The sequence below is a fragment of the Papio anubis genome, unplaced genomic scaffold (assembly GCF_008728515.1).
Source record: "Papio anubis isolate 15944 unplaced genomic scaffold, Panubis1.0 scaffold313, whole genome shotgun sequence".
Taxonomy (NCBI): domain Eukaryota; kingdom Metazoa; phylum Chordata; class Mammalia; order Primates; family Cercopithecidae; genus Papio; species Papio anubis.
The window spans coordinates 34864-52342 of NW_022163248.1; the positions used below are offsets into that span (position 1 = coordinate 34864).

Genomic DNA, 17479 nt, shown 5'->3' on the forward strand with positions numbered 1-17479 from the left:
CCATCTCTTCACTGTCACATTAAGTATGCTGAGCTTGGCCTCTCCTCTCTGCCTTTGTAGGTTATTCTTTTTATCAGAAATGTTTTCGCATGTCTATCTGACTCCAGATTCCTGCTATCTATACATGCAACAATGGCACCTTTCTAAAAGACTTTCAAATGATTACTTCATGTCCAGGCCTTTCTCATTTTCCTCCTCATGGCTCAATGGACAGGACATGAGGTGGAGTCTCAGGGAGTCCCGCATCTTGTATTTCAGAGTTCCATCTAGTGTCGCAGGGGCTGCATTTTCCCATGCTCCATCTGTTTCTCTGAAAGGTAAGCTACTGGCAAACAGAGCAGTGAACCCCAGTCCACAGCAATGCTTCTCATCACCCAAGCGAGATCTGCTCTGGGGCTAAGACATTAGGTTTACCTTTTGTCTCACTTGATCGGAACTTGGGTGGAGATTCCAAAGGTTGGAAGGAAAGGTGGGGAGATGTGCGGTTCTAAAGGGTTGGAACCTCTCCTCAAAAGCTCAACTCTGAGAACACACTGAGAGAAAACAAGCTCAATCTTGGTAGTAGTACAGTCACCACTTACAGATTTCTTTTTACAGCTGCAAAAATACTTTATCAGGTTATCAGCCTTTGACTTCATTTCACTTTGGTAAATAAAAATAAAGCTACTGTGAAATGCCATCAGCAATGTGAGCTCGCAGTATGAAGTCCACATTTGTGAAAACAGACCCTACAGACTCCTCTGCATTTGTTTTCATGGAGACTATTCTAAAGGAAACTTGTTATTTCATACATTTCATACATGGTTATACTTACATGCCAGCCAAACTACACGTGCACACAGATTTTAAACAGTATTGGAAAATAAGGTTTTTGTTTACCTGAATACTGTTTACCTTAATGAATTGTGTAAAAATACCCTTGTGGGCTTCTGCTCAGTTACCCAAGAGAGTAACACAGATGAAAAACCCAGCAGCTGAGGGAAGGACCCAAACAGACTCAGTATATGACACAAAGACTTACAAACACAGCCAAACAATCCCAAGGAGTACACAATATAAATGCTTTATTGCTAGCATGGAGGTTTCTTTTTAAGTAAATTAAAAGAAATAAATCTTCATTTTCACATTTTATATTGCAGTCCAAAGGTAACTAGTTGGTTAGTGGCTATGTCCACTTGGACACATGCTACAGGAGGAGGGTGGCATTCACATGGAAGCACTCAGAAATATGGCATCTGTCAGGGCTCACGGCATCGGGCTGCTGAATGCACTGTCATTTGTAAATAACAGCAAGTGGAGACTTTAAAACATCATGGATAGATAAGAGTTATAAATAGAAAACTGGTACGGTTAGGAAGCGGAAAATCGTTAAATACAGAAGGCTATACATAGTTGCCCATATTCCACATACTCTAGGTTATGTTTGGTACTTTTAAATAAATGATCTGTATCTAGGTTAGAGACTGGATTGGATTTGACAGCTGGAAAGATAGAAGGAAAGGAAGCTAACTTCCCACATCAAACTGGTGGAATCACTGGAAAGCAGAAGAGGAGTATGTGGTTGGGAAGAAAGGGAGGTGAGCCTGCTTTGCTCCCCCCACACTGCAGGCCACGGCCTGCTCAGTGAGGTGCAAGAATGGTGTGTGGATGAGCCCCTGGGTGTGACAGAGGAGCTCGGTGGAGCACAGCAGTCCTAGCACAATGGAACTCGGCAAATGGAAAAGAAAACTTCTAGGCTTGGCCAGATTTTCCAAGGTCACTGCCAATAGATGTAGGGCACATTGGTACAGTATGACAGACTAAAATCACACCTGCAGCACTGGAATAGCAGGTATTGGTGTAGAGGTTCAGAAGAAGCTACAGATTCCAACTATAGAAATAATTCATTTAATAGTAATTGTTGCCCAATATTAGAAACTGAATGATATCTGCAAGGCATCCAGCATTATCAAATTCTTGGGCCTACTTGGATTGTTTTTTGGTTGGTTCTAAGAAAAACTTTGGAAAAGATCTTATCTAGCTATGAAAAACAATGCACCCCTTGCCTTATTCCAGAATAACTGAGAAGGAAGGATTCTAATACATGCACACATACACACACACACACACACAGACACCCTAAAACTGTGCAGCAAACTCAGAAGCTGTGAACTGCACATGATGACTTCCAATCTCTATTGTCCCAATCTTATTTCATTCATGTTATTTATGCGTAAAAGAAAACCAGACTGGGTCAGGAATATCCCAGGTTCTTATTACATCTGTAGTGTACCAGCTCCTGGCATTTTCATTCTGGTCTGACTCTAGCTAAAACCATTTCATGTTTTGCTTTGAAGAAATGGATAACATGAAATGGTAATTTGGCTTTAAAACCTTGGAAAATTGTTCCCGGCCCAAACATCTGCCCCAAAATGAGCTCAGCTGAGATCTCCTTGGAAGAGAGCGGGGGTGAGTGAGTGAAGAGGGCCTGAAAGGAGGAAAATGAAGACAGTAGAAAGGTCACCTTTCCTTAAGAGGAAAGTTCTTTGTGACAAAGGCATGAAATAATACAGCTCCCTTATTTCATCCTGTGCTCCAGAAAGACATACCGGAAGTATCTGCTAGCTCCTCCTCTTCCTTTTATCCCACTTTCCCCAATATTTGGTATGATTAAGGTGGCCCCTTACAGAGTGCCAAAAACTAAAGCTGGTTTGCTTTAGTTGTGCAGTGACCTGCCTGGCCTACATGTTATCTTTTCAATCTTTAAATAAGGACCGTGGCTCAACTGTGTATTCCTGAGAGCTGGGCCCTACAGAGAAAGCAGAGAGGGAGAGACGTGCAGGCTGGGCTTCATCTTCCTCCTTGGCCTTCTTAGGAGTTCTTCTGGGGGATCTTTACTGTCACAGTCTTAACTTCTGAGTACTCCCGCAAGCCGAATTCTCCCCTGAAACACAGAAATGGGCTGGGTCAGATACCAGAAGTCCAGGGAGCTGCATGTGAGTGCAGCGGGAGTCCCGAGGAGGCGCAGTTTATCACCTGCGAACAGCAAGTCCTGGGGTGTTCATGTAAAAATTCCTCATGTATGGGCAGCCCAGCCTTCCTCTGAGGGTCAGAGAAACTGTCATCTCATGAGTAGTTTTTAAAGTTAAAATGTGATTTGTTTTCACAATACTGCACAGAAAGGCAATGACTCTCAACTACTCAGAGACCTACTGTCAGCCTTGGCCAGAGGGCACACAAACGACCCCAGGCTGTGCTGAGAGGCTGAGTGCTGTGGGCAGCAGTGGGACCAGGCCCAGGTCTCTGAACGCCCTGGCCATGCTTCTCTCTACAAGGCAGCACTGGTTCAGTATTAGCTCTTTGGGACACTAGTGTGCTTTCCTCCCCCAAGAGGGAGGGTGGGAGCGGGTCACACGTCTAAGTGTTCCTGTCCCTCTGGGTGTTTACTACAATGCTCCATCTCCACATATCTTCTCTATTCTCTTGTTCTTTTCGCCTTGTTTAAATGCCTTTTTTTCCATTTCATTATATAAATCAAGCATGTTCTCCTAACTATTTTTCTTTAAAATAACAACTTTTTTTCTTCTGTTCTTTTGAAAATCACTCTTTGGTGATGCTTTTCCCAACAGCCTCAGGAGGAGCTCCTCTTTAGTCCTCTCTGTTCACAGAGCCCCTTGTTACACCCCAGCCACCACACTTAACACACTGGGAGGACAAAGGGCTTGAATATCTCTGTGTTCCCTGCTGAGCTGTATCCTACTGATTTTTCTTTTTGCCTTCCACCAAACATAGGGTATAGCCTACAATAGCAGGCACAAAGAAGGTACCTGATGACGAAGGGAGGGAAGTGAAGAGGGAAGGAGGAAGGACAGGCTTCCTACTCCCCCTTCCCTAGTTCTACCCTGCTGTCATATCTTCGTCATATCTTCTAGATCAGGAAAAAATAAAAGAACACTTAGGAGATATATTTGAATATGAAAGGATTAAATGATTAAGAAAGGCTGTCTTTTGAATGTCAGTGTATGAGTTACTGTGGCTGGGCTTTACCAGAGAGACCTGCTGTAAGTGATTCATTTGGGTTCCTTTTAGGAGCCCCCATGGCCTACACAAGGCTCCAGTGGCTTTGCCAGCAGCTCCTCTGAGCACCATGGGCACCTGAGTTGACAGGGACAACAGAGGGCAGCCAAGGAGGGACTGGGGCAAGCAGGCTGTTCTCTTGTCGGTATAGTTCATTTTGCTTAGAGGAATGAGAGAAATCCACTGAAATTGCCCCACTCATTGCATGCTTCCCTCATTAACTCCATCCAGGCCCGGAGTCTCTTCATTACCAGCTCAGCTCTGGCTCTCTCTGGTCATTTTCCTGTCCTTGGGCAATTCTGAATGTGTCTCTTCATCACGGACACCATGTGCATCCCATTTGAAGTGAATTTACTCCCTTGTTTCCTGGCTTTTGCACGCACTTGTTGGGGCAGGTCCCAAGCCACACTTCACTCCCATGTGACTCTCTAACTAGGTTGTGAGAAACGTAAGGAAGTCTACAGAGTCAGAAACCTTGCGATTATGGTTGCTTTCAAGTGTGACTGTTGGATCCTACTGTTTGGGTGTGTGATGCAATGGAAAACCCTGCTGGAGCAGAGGTGCTCCTCTCTGGGTCCGGAGCAGCAATCTGTGCACGGGGGAAGTGGACTCAAATCTGCTATGAAAAGAACTGCTCTGGGCCCAGGACATGAAGGAAAGCCAGTAAGAGGTCTTAGTGGCACAACTGAGAAGGCATGGAGAAGACAAAGAGCACTGAACCTGGGGTCAGAGACAGGAGTGCCCACTCAGCTCTGCCATGAACCAGCTAAAAGATGCCAGCTGAGTCACTGCCATCCTCTTGGTGCACAGTCATCTCTCCAGTCAGTTCCTGAACCTCAGCATACATATCACCCAAAGAGCTTGCTTCAACTGTTGATTCTAGAATGCTACCTCTACCCCACAAAGATTCAGTTTCAGAAGCTCTAGGGAGGGACCAGGAGACTGTGAGATAGATGGTCATTTGGGTCACACTTTGGGAAACAATGCTTAAAGGTCACTAAGCCCTGAAGTTTGGATTCTTAAGCAATTTCACCATTTTGTTCCAGAATTTCTGTCTCAAATTTATTTACTCTAGTTAAATTTTGTGGCACATACAGTTAACAGGGAAGAAGCCCACTGATGCATAAAAGATATGCATATCACTATTGATGCAGCCCAATCTCTCTGCATGGTCACTTTCACAGCAGGAAGATACAGCAAGGCACAATCACATTTAGAAGCCTATACTCCTGCTCCTCAGCAGACTAGGTTCTAGTCCCTAAGAAAAATCAAACTTGGCATGCCTAGAGGCTTTAAGGTAACCTGTCAGTATTGGTAGCTCTTGGCCAGCCATTTTAGGAATCACTCAGACTCACTCATAAAACAAGTAAGAGTTTCTGTTTAGGGTGTATATTTTCCTGCTGTTTAACTTGACTTGCAGCAGCACTTCTCAGAGTAACATCTCCAGACCACCTGCATCAGAGGAGCTTGCAGGTGGTGGGGACTGAGAGGGAGGGTGGAAGCGGGTCACCAGAAGGCAGGCTGCTTCCAAGGATGACTGGTGGATCCCAGTGTTTGGGTGCGTGATGCAATGGCAAACGCTGCTGGAATGGAGGTGCTTCTCTGTGGGTCCTGGGCAGTGATCTATACTGGAGTCATTCTGGAAGATTGTTAAAAACGCAGGTCCTGGGTCCTATCGCAGATCACCTAACTCAGAATCTCTGAGAGTGGGTCCCTAGATACACATGCTTAACAAAACCATCACCCAGACTGGAGGTGACTTCTCTGTATGCATGCGTGCACATGCATGCACACACACACAAACTTGACAAGCCCTGATTTAGATTATCTAACAATGCTTCTCATTCTCAAAGCCAGTGTCCTGAGTTTTTAAAATGCTGAGGTTCACAGCATTCTTTCCATCTCCTCAGTTTGTGACATTTTATGGCTTGTGCTTTGCCACCCCTTATCTCAGGGGAGTTTGATGAGGAAGTAAGTAAAAGGACAGGAGAAGTCAAACAGGCGGAAATCAGTGGGCAGGAGGACCTGAGAAAAGCTTGTCTCTGAGCCTGGGAATTAAGAGGGCAGCCCATCAGATAACCTACAGAGGGCAGCCCTCCCCACAGCTCTCTGTGGGGAGACCTCATGGGCTAGGTCAGCCCTCCCTGGAGTTTCCAGATGTTTCTGGAAGTGCCACTTCACGTCTCTGCTCCTCTTAGGGATAGACAGGGAGCTGTCAGGGACCAACGCTGCATGGAGTTTGCAGGCCATGAGATGAACAATTCTGTCTAGATGGAGGGTTAAGTGGAGTTTCTGAGGCTATATCAAATGAGGTGGAAGAGCTGGGGACCAAGAAAGCATTTTCTGTCACTCTGCGTCATTTAAAAAAGAGAAAACATGTTTTGGGGGAAGGTAGAGACCAAAACCCAAACAAAACAAAACAAAAAACCATGCAATCTAGACAAGATGAAGTGGGTCTCATCAAAGAACAGCATTTCCTAATTATTTTTTAACTCCACTGGGAAGGTACAATCACCACAGTGCCTGCAAGACAAGTAGAGAGAAATGGTTCTTCAGTCTCTCGGGCACTGTTATGTGAGGTTCAGATAGAGCCAAACTGTCTCCTGGACCATCTTTCTGGGCAAGGAGAACATTTCTGATGGGAATAGACTAGACTCAGCTAATGTCACAAGCCTGCCCATGATGAGGGACCACGGCTTAACCTGGGATTAGGCTCCATCAACCAGCGATCATTTATTGAAAGTATAGTTTATGCTCATGATTCACCCTGTTAATGATCTGTAACAAAACAGTCAATGCAAGCAGCATTCCCAGAGCCAGTGACTACCCCCAGCATTTCAGAGACTGGGAGAGCACAGACATAGAGGAAGGAAATGAAATAAGAAGCGGAATGCATCTTGAAAAGTGGAAGCAGACAGTTAAGGTCAAAAGCAAATGAAGAGATACCTGCAGTACAAGAAGACTCTGTAAAAGCTGAAGGAATACTAAGAACTGAACAAATCCGATCCAGACTGTCTATAGGTTCTAGCTGTAAAGTAAGTGACGGGTACTGGAGGCCAGAAGAAAAGGTTCAAGTGAGAACAGCTTCTCCCTGGCGTTACCAGATACAGAACAGAAGTCGGTGACACCAGCTGAGATTTAGGGAAACTTCTGCCAAAGTTACAGGTTAAGAAAAAGAGGGATCACCTATATAACACGAATCTGCTTGATGAATAATGTTATGAGTGCAGCTAACATTTTCTGAAGGCTTGCCAGACATTCTGTTGGATGTTTGCATACTTAACCCTTACACTCAATCCTCACAGCAACCCTGAGGTAGGTACTATAATGATTCCCATCTTATAGATGAGGTAACTGAGGCTTAGATTAAGGAATTTGTCCAAGCTTGTACAGGTAGTAATATAGGCAGGATTCAAATCCGAGCAGTGTGATTCTAGAAACTGCTCTAATCTCCAAGCTATACCTACTTTATAGTTCAGTGCTTGGGAGCTTGAGATTACCAGTGAAACTATCTGCAGTATGTAAATCCTCCGCTCTCGTCTTGTTGGTGCACTGCATTTCTCCCACCAACACTACAGTTGTTTTTCCCACAATACCTTTACTCACTCTCGCCCACTGCTACCCTGCTTTGCCCACCAACCTTGAAAATACATTCCCCCTTCTCGATCCAAACATTCCTCTTCTTGAAAGGCTGATTCAAACCCCTGTAGCAGATCACATCTAAAGGTTTCCCAGATTTCTCCAGCTCACAATGATCTTCCCTATCCCTGAGCTCCTCCATTGCTTTTCAGTCTTCTCTGCGATTCCTCTGATTCTTTCAATGTTATTAGTTTTATTTACCCCAAAACATATTAAATGCCTTAAGGGCCTGCATCTTCCTCCACAGACCAAGTGCAGTGCTTTGTACATAGTTTATGCTCAATACTTGTTAATTGTGAACTAGGCATTTGCTCAAAAGAATATGCATTCAGTAATGGCTGAGGGAATGGGCATGAAACACGTTTCCTCTGTGAATCACAGGATTTGGAAAATATAGATCAGTTTCTTTCAAAAGGAGGGAAAGTGGGTTTTTTTCCTGGATGTTACTTCCAGGAAAAAAATGTCACTTCCTTTGTGAAGTCTTCTCTGACCTCACCAGTCAAAAATTTTTCTCTGTACTGACAAAATGTTTAACATACTTCTATCATAGTCTTTACTACAGGGAATTAATAGTACAGTAATTTTTGGGAAAGGGAATTGTGTTTTATTCATCTCTGTAACATGTAGTAGTACTTAGCTTTTAGTACCATGTGCTCAACGAAATGTTTGTTGAATGAATGGATCAGTGTAAGACAATTAAACTAACTATTTTTAAAGTACTGCTCTGTGCTGATATTTGCAATCTATTTCTCTGCAGGCATCAGCAACTTTGAGACTTACATTTCTCTCCCATTTCCAGACATCTTGAATCCCCCAAAGGGGCTCTGGGCATTTAAGGCATTGTAGCAATTGATCCTGAAAGAAGAAAACATAGTACTGTGAGTTCATGTAAAGTCTGACCACACAGAAATAATCTGAGTGGCACGGCATTTCTTTTACAAGTTTGATTTTTAAATTCCTTTCCTCCAGAGGAAAAGTTTGTAATTTAAAATCTACTTTGATTTCTGGATCTAAGCAGTACAGAGTGTACACCTTTTCTGGTGAAGTTTGATTGCTTTTGGTATTCCCCATCCTTACAAGAAGATACTTGTTTATTTCCCCCTGGTCCCTATACCACCAGTGGAATTTGTTACAAGACTGACTCTGATCTTACCAAACAGTCCCAGCTTGCATTGCAGAAGATACTGTGAGGGCCTTGTTGATGTCATTAGTAAAGACGGCTGCTACGAGTCCGAAGTCTGAGTTATTGGCTCTTTCGATAACTTCATCCATCGTCTTAAATCTCAAAATTTCCTGAACAGGGCCAAAGATCTGCAAAAAGATAGTATGACTCAACATGGGTGCTCTGTCATTCTTTTACCAGCTTTCCACATTTCAATGCACGTTTACTCTGCCTTGATTACTTAAATAACATTTAAGTTTAGCAGTACAAAACTGTAAAATCTCCCAACCTTTCCTAGGATAAGATTATCCAAGAAGAGTCTAACATTAGTGTTTGTTTAACATCCCCAAATTCCCCAACCTCTCCGGCATCACTTGATTCCACTCTGTATACTAGGGGTGTCTTCTTTAGGTACAGAAGAGAAAGTGGCATCCTCCATGATGTTGCAAACACTGCTCCAGAACTGCATGCTCTGGACTGTGGGCTGACTTGCTCCTGGTCCTTCTCTTGCACAGATTTGAAGATGCTTCAGTGTATTCTCTCTCCTGGTTAACATCCTAGTGACTCATATTTAGGAGAACTGAACTGGTGCCAGTGTGTTGTTGAGGTCATTGGTAGGATATTCTGATTGTTCCGTTGGCTAGTAATCATCACAAGCACACAGCATGTCACCTGGCCTCCACCTAGCTTGCTTGTCTTTTGGTTTACTTTTCTTCTTGAAACTGGAATTTTCATAGCCATGTTCATTACTATTGCAAAATGAATATATGTAAAATATAAAGAGCTAAAACTCTAATATCATCCACTAGAAATGCTCTAGAAACGATCCCAAGAAAGATGTGGCTTTTGTAAGAACAGCATATTTGATACCTCCTCCTTGGCAATCCGCATATCATCAGTGACATTTGAAAACACCGTGGGCTCAATGAAAAACCCCTTTCGGCCCAGTCCTTTGCCTCCACATTCCAGTTTGGCACCCTCAGCCACACCACTCTGGATGAGTTCCAAGATCTTGTTGTACTGTTTCTTATCAATCTGTGGGAGACATGATTTTTTCAAAGTTTACACCCAGTCAAATCTAAACCTGCTGTTACTTACCAATTTTTGACCTACAAAAAATTGGCAATTTTGTATGGTTAATCCTAATATAGCAATGATTCCAATAAATGTACTGCTCTGATGATACTGCCTAATCAGAAGTACCAGCTGAACATTTAGAAAAACGTTTCCAAATGATGGAGACACTGGCTAATTTACTATTCATTGTTCATATGAGGGAAAACTGACCTTTATAACTGAGTAAGTTAGCAAGTTGTATTGATAGTAAAAAAGAGGCAAAAATTAGCACACAGCCTCTTTAGATAGTGCTACACACCCAATCTTATTGTGGTTTGTTTTTAAAGGAATTCCTATTAAATTTTTAGAGGAACTTTAGAGAAAAATATTAACAGTGAAGAGTGAAGGACTAGTTTCCTAGTCCAAAAAAAATAAGGTCAGGCTTCCCCCCCAAAACTGACAGAGGTAAATAATACAAAAACCTACATTCACCCAAGTTTGAATGGCTCAGCCAGAACATCAATCTTCTCTTGAATAGTCCCTAAACTGAGGAGATGTTGTCCCTTAACAGGAAAACCCATGCTTTAGTGACCCATATAGGAGCTGGTCCAAGTTCCTTCTAAAAAGTCTCAGAACCAGTCTACAGATTAAGACCAGAATTCCCTTTAGAAATATGCCTTGATGATTACGGCGAACCTGCAGAGGTGAAAAGTGTAGTCTGGCTGCTCAGGAGAGACTTTGTGGCCCTCCCCACCCCACTGCAGTACACGAGGCATTCAGATTAAGAAATAACCATACAGCAAAAGGGAAGTGAGCCAGCCCTTCATTTCCTACACATTCACAAGCTACAAGTGATATGTCCAGACTGGTTCAGGCTGCTGGACAGACTCCTTGGCAGCTTATAAAAGGATAGATGGCTCTAGGAAAGAAAGATATCTACCCACCTTGACTGTGGCATCTGTAGGGATGTCCTAAAGTTCAGTGATTGGAAGGACTGGGACTGGGTTCTAGTGTCGAGACCCATCTTGTCATAACTCAGGGCTTTCTTTAGAACTGAGAGACTCCAGCTTAGTCCCAAAGGTCAGAATATTCTTAAAGTAACAGTAATGCCATAGTTTTTCAGAGATACAACTTAGAAAGGGAAAGAGAAGCATAAGAAATAAGCAATCCCTCTCTGGCTACATTTCCAGCCATGAAGACATGGTGGGGAATAAAGGCGGCAGCTGAAAAGAAAGATGTTGCTTTGCTGGGTCCTACTAGAGTGCACACAGTTCTGTGCCAGCCAAGAATTAAGTAAACCAAGGGAATGGTTATGATTTTTCTACCTGGGGACCCTGCTCAGTGGTGGGGTCAAAGGGACTCCCCACTATGCGCCTCTTGGCCCGCTCCACGCTTCTTCTCACAAACTCCTCATAGATGGACTCCTCCACGAAGATGCGAGAGCCTGCAGTGCAGCACTGGCCTTGATTGAAGAACACACCCTGGTGGGCCTGCTCCACAGCATAGTCCACTACAAGAGGAAACAGCCATGTTGCCACTGCTTGTCTATGGAGCCACCTCCCTCCCCTCTCCAAAGCCCCAGGTATAGTGTGCTCACTGCAGGACATAACCATGAATAGTACTGGATTGGGAATGCAACTTAGTTCCAGTTCTAACTACACCCTGACATGCTATGTGAACTTGAACGACTTCACTTCTTTGGGTCTCTTATTCTGCAAATAGAGGGACTGAACCTCAGGTATAACAGGAGTCTCAATCCCCAATACACTACAGGGCTAGGCAGACAAGGTAAAGGTATGAGGCTACCAGGTGGTAACGGAGCAATGTAATGGAAAGGCTAAGAAGGAAAGTCACTACATTTAATCATTGCCATGCATAAATATGAGCCCCAGGTTGTCAGATCTTCTCAATTTTCACAGAAATCAATATTTTAATATGCAGTTTTTGTTTTGAACATAGTGTAATGTTTATACAGGTAAACATGTCTATATTTTGTATCTGGCCAATTTACAACTCCTAATGTACAGGGCCTTGTAGCGGTATGTTTGGTATTTGGGGGATTAAACCGTAACACCAATGGATCTTCTTTGAAGACAGTAAATTGCCTCTAGATTGACATGGACTTGTGTAAAATCGTATGATAACTCTTCCATATTCATCCTTTCTATCTTACACTTCAAAATAGCTTAATCTGACATGCATTAGTTGCTAAATGACCGACTGACTGAATAAATGAATCAGTCAATGTGAGGGCGATGGGGTTCCTACTCCTCAAGAGGAACAGGCATAAGGATTCTGATTTTCTTGACAACTAACATAGAGCTAAAGCTGAACTGTGCAAATTCCAAACTTGGGTTGAAATTCAAGCAATCTGCTTTCGGTTTTCTGATCTCTCTGGTGGTGAGAAACTGGGAAAGCAGCTCTGCCTGGCAAAATGTGAAGAAAAAAAAAAAAGAATCACTGAATGAGATGTTGGGATTTCCTTACCTGGAGAGCTTTTCAAAACAGAAAGGTCACACCTGTGCAGAATGGCCTAGGTGGCATCCTTCCTAGAGACATGGGGTTTCTTAGTTACTGCTCTAAGCCTCTGGAAGGTTCTACTGGCAAGGTGGAATCATCCCAGCTTTAGGACTACATATACTGAACTGACCCACGTGTGCTGTCATCCTGACTGAAAGTCATAGGAGTAGCAGAAAGGGGTTGGAATTGACTGAACAGAAAAGGGACTGTGGATTTGGAAAATGCTGGCAGGGCTGATGAAGTTGGATTTATTTATAATGGTCTACCAGCCACCAGGCACAGTTGAAAAGTTACAGATTTATTGTATCTAGGCAGAGAGAGTATCCTTCGGGTGCTCAGCAGCTGAGACTGTTGCTGTTTAACCATATGTCACTGACCAAGCCTTCATCTCATCCCCCATTCTACAACATCACAGATTCAAAATGGCTCATTAGTGTCTAGAAAACAAACGGTTCAGTCGTCAACTGAAAAGTGCTTTTTCCCCATTATCAAACTGTTTTCTCTTTAGAGATCTTCTTAATTGCCCTTAGCTTCAAAGATCTTTTGCTAGTGTCCTATAAAAAGTGGCGATACAAAAGAGAGTACCAAAGGGTGTGTGCTGGTTCATGTGTGGGACCTGTCGTTGACTTACAATCAGCATCAGCAAAAATAATATTAGGACTTTTGCCTCCAAGTTCCAGAGTTACTCTCTTCAAATTACTTCTTCCAGCTGCTTCTTGGATAAGCTTTCCAACCTGAAAGAAGGGAAATGGAGACAGGTTTTGCGTACCCTGCAGCTGAGACAGTCACTGGTCAGTGCCGGCTCAGGGTAACATTGGGATGCAACAGTAACAAATGCTAAAAGGCAAACCAACCCAGCTCTTGTCATCAACTTGGGTGTACAAGACATAAGTTAGTGGGGTACAGTTTAATGTCCATGCTGGAGTGAACTGGAAGATAGCTTTAGTTTCATGATGGAAGGAGTAAGGAAAAGGGAGTTAAATCTGGAATCTTCATCACTGAAAGATTTCTCTAAAGACAACTGGCAAGCAAAATGTAACCGGAGATTTCCATCACTGTATTGTGGCCTTTAGCTTTGGACTGCGGCTCCAGAAAAATGTCAACTGGTGCCACTTTAAAGATATCATGAGGGTAAAACAAATTGTTCATGTATCTCCCAAAATGCCAGGCATGATTTTTATTACATGCTCCAAAGAGACTATCAATATTATACCTCTGCCTCTGCCTAGCACTACAGTAAAAGGATACCAGACAGTTGAGAATCTGTCTCTTTTTGTGCAATCTTGTAAATGCCGTTTATCTTGAATCCAACAAAACAAGAGGCTGAGTTAGGAGAAAGCACTTGCCAATGAGTACACTCACATTGGCAATGCAAATGAAAGTCTCACTATGGAAACAAAGATCCACTACTTAGAGCCCCTGCTCAAGGCACAACTCTACCTCAGTGATGGGGAGTGCTGTCACCTCCTTTGGGTCCACCTCAGCTGAAAAGGGCTCCCTTGCCCAAGGAGATGCCCTCTTCCACGTGGCCCATATCCACCCACTGGTGGTGGCAGGGTTTGTATAAAGGTCCTACCCTTTCAGCCTAGCACAGGACTGGGCTCTGAGGGGCAGTATATACTCCATGATGACCCACGTGACTGGCAGAGGCTGTGTCAGGCCTGTGTTGCAGTTCCACTTCCCCATGGCCACTCCCCTTCAGCAGGGATCCCTAGTAAAATCCTGCAAGCTAAAGTGCAACTCCGTGAATGCTCCCTGGGAATCTAACCTGCAACAGGGTGCGACTCTACTGGAGAGCATACGCCACTTTACGGAAAAAGGAGAGCAGAGCCACCATATAGCCCATAGAGGCAATTTGGTCTTGTTGAGATGAAAAATTGCTACTTGTTCCTGAAATTTACCTAAAAATTAAATATTTTAAAAGCCTGGGGAAGAGAAACGCTACATTTACTTTCAATTCCTGCAGTCCCTTGTTGATATCCTCCAGTGAGACTAATGACTTTGCAGACAGCAGAGAACCCTGGGTAGGAGAAAAGGCTCTGGAGCCAGGCTGCCCGGATTCTTTTTTTGTTTGTTTTTAACCAGTTCTATCACTTAATAACTGTTTGAGCCTCGGAAATTTATTACTATCTCTGAGCCTTGGATCCTCCTCTGTAGGGGGGGATAAAAATACTATGTACTTTATAATTCTATTTTGAGGATTAAGTAGTGTACCATATATGGCACTTAGAACCCAGCCTGGCACACAGTAAGTGTGCAGACATGCTAACCATGAGCAAGTGTGAGAAGCCAGGGCCTCCCCTTTTCTTCCATGTTCAATGGAGAGAAATGGGGGTGATGTTAAGGAGATGGCTGGACCTTCCAAAGCAGGTCTCCCCTAGATCTCCCAAACTGCCTATGCTGTTAACTCCTTCAGAAAAACACTGGGGAAACTCCAACTTCCCCTCAGTCTCCAGTATCACTCATTAGCTGTAACTCTGCCTCCTTGTAAAAAAGATTTTGAAAATGTATCCCCATCCTGAGAAAAGGGAAAAAGTGATGTCTCTGAAAGAGGCAGAACTAGAGTTTCTTGATTTGCTGAAAACATTACTTATCAAGGTGTTGGAAAATGCTAACACCTGGCCCTGAAGTTTGATGGGTGAGCTGTGGCCAACCTGCCAGATTGCCTTTCCCTTGCCAGTTTGTGTCTCTTCCACTTCCAGGCAAAGGCCTCAGGAAGACCTGGGCTCAGTAAAGGCCCCGTTCTCACACAGAGATGCTCCTCTGAGAAGAAAATAGACAGAAAGGGAAGGAGAATCTGGCCCTCTGTTCTGGGAATGGTGAAAATTATGACTGGTGAGAGGGAGGACTCACAGTGAAGGGCAGTTGGGGAAACAGCAATCCTCTGACTTAATGCCAGCACTCAGGGAGGGGTGTTCCCTGAGGATGCTGTCGTCTGTGACTGTCTGCTCTTCCGAGAATGTCAGTGTGCTTACTCGCTCCGCTCTGGGGAATCCAAATTAACTGATGTGGACTCATTTTAAACTCCAGGAAGATAAACAGGTAACTGCTTTCTCAGCAAGATAATTACTGGAATTCACAAACATATTATTCATTAAATTAAACTAATATTTATTGAGTAGTCGATGTTAGATATTTACAAGCATTACGTCACAAGCCTCTCAAAAACCCTACAAAGCAGGTTTTATCTCATTTTAGAGGTGAGTAAACTTGAGTTAGAAGTTAGTGAATGTCACCAGGCTCCCCAGCTGGTTCATGACAGAACCTGTTGGACTATCTGCAGGCTGACGCCAGGGACCAGGCTTGGGATTACTCCCTCTCCTTCCCTTCCTTCCTCCCAGCATTCTGTCATTTTTCTGTTCTCTTTTCTACATTTACTGAGCACTAATGTGTACCACATACCATCAAAATCTTATTCCTGCACCCAAAGCTGATTTCAAAGTAGGTAGGAATATGACCTCTTGAAGACACAAATAATGTTCATAAATCATCAGTTACAAAACAGAACATAGATTCTGCCTTCAGGTTTACATTCAGGAAACAAGCAAAAGCAAGGAAAAATCGTGAGTTTTACACATAGTAAGATGCCGAATAAATATTTGGGGTTGGCAGACACTGCTGGCCCAGCTGGCATTACATTTCTGTTAGCCCTACTCCCTGATATTCATCAGACCATTCTAGAGGTTATTTTTTGCCACTAGAAATGTCGGCCAGTGATTATATTCATGGCTACAGTAACTATATAACAGTAAAAGTTTCACTCAGTCTATGATCATCAGAGAAGAATACCTAAGAATAATTTTCCCTGCATCAATGCTTTACCAGCCTTTCCTCAGAAACCAAATTTGTGCTAAACACCACAAGGCAAATCTCAGACGAATAATACCTTTCCCCTTCATCTTTGGAAGAAAGTCGAGTTGTAGTTCAAGACAGAATGGGATGTGTTAGGCTGTGGGAGAACCACTTCCATCTGGAATGGCCTCAGGACAGGACGGGACACTTCTAAACAACCCTGGCTTTCACCAATGCCCGTCATTCAACACATATTCATAGTTCTCCTATGTGCCAGGTACACTGTTGGGCATACTCCCTTACCAATAAGGAATGCACAGCTAAAAGGACTCCCATGTAAACCTAGTAGGTGTTCAATAAACGTGGCTTTGCAGTTCACTAGGGAAAAAATCTGGGTCTCATTTAATATTAGATCTGAACAGATTAAGTTATAGTTCCTCAGTACTTTGTTATAACCCAAAGGTTTCCAAAGTCAAAGTCTGTGGCATTAGAAAGTCTAAGAAAGAATGAATTACACATAAAACAAAGGCCTAGGATTGACCAGTCTTCTAAAACGGAAAAGTTTCACTTTGGTTCCTGAGGGATACTGCCCCTCCTGACATGACCAGAAGGTGGGAGTGCATGGCAAGATAAAGGAGGCTGCAAGGGTGCACAGGTCTTCCAAGTGGTTAAAAGGCAAGTTGATAGAGATGTCCTGATGATACCAAGTCCTATTCTGATGAAATTGGCAATTTGTAAAATAAAACAGGTAAATATACAGTTTGAGAAATCAAATCCTATATATGATGTAATACAGATTAAATAGGATAAAGGCACATAAAGGCACAGAGATCAAAGTTTTAGTTCGCTGTCATCTTTTCTTCCAAGCAGAAAAGATTTTACAATGCACTCGTGTAATACCTTCTGCCCCACTGCTGACAACCTGGCTAATTATAACCATATTTAGGCTTATATATTTATAAGCCCACATTGAGTCTTGTACCTCCTGCCCCAATTGACCCACAGGAGTCAGAAGACCTGGTACTACAAACTCTAGCTTCTAATGAATCTTCAGTTCGGGAAAGCCACTTCACTTCCGCCTGGGTCTCAGTTTCTTCATCTGTAGAATGAAGGCACAGGCCAAGCAACAAACCTCTCCCTTAGTACTCCAGTTAATTGAAGGAGTTAAAAAAGACAGATGGGACTCCTGGGGACTCTGCTCATTCTGAGAGTCTGTCCACCATTCTTGTGTTTTTCTTGCCTTGTGAAGCAGAA

At 43.3% G+C, this 17479-nt stretch overlaps 1 protein-coding gene across 1 annotated transcript in view; it reads right to left on the reverse strand.

Moving 5' to 3' along the window:
- Positions 1 to 1047: 1047 nt before the first annotated feature.
- Positions 1048 to 17479, reverse strand: part of LOC116273020 (retinal dehydrogenase 2) — a 59667-nt gene continuing 43235 nt past the window's right edge. Inside the window, exons 7-12 of the mRNA XM_031661966.1 lie at positions 13065 to 13167; positions 11239 to 11423; positions 9728 to 9892; positions 8849 to 9006; positions 8476 to 8550; positions 1048 to 2923 (exon numbers count right to left, since the gene is read on the reverse strand). Coding sequence (XP_031517826.1) covers positions 2851 to 2923; positions 8476 to 8550; positions 8849 to 9006; positions 9728 to 9892; positions 11239 to 11423; positions 13065 to 13167 — 759 coding nt within the window. The 3' untranslated portion in view covers positions 1048 to 2850. The remainder of the gene's footprint in view (positions 2924 to 8475; positions 8551 to 8848; positions 9007 to 9727; positions 9893 to 11238; positions 11424 to 13064; positions 13168 to 17479) is intronic.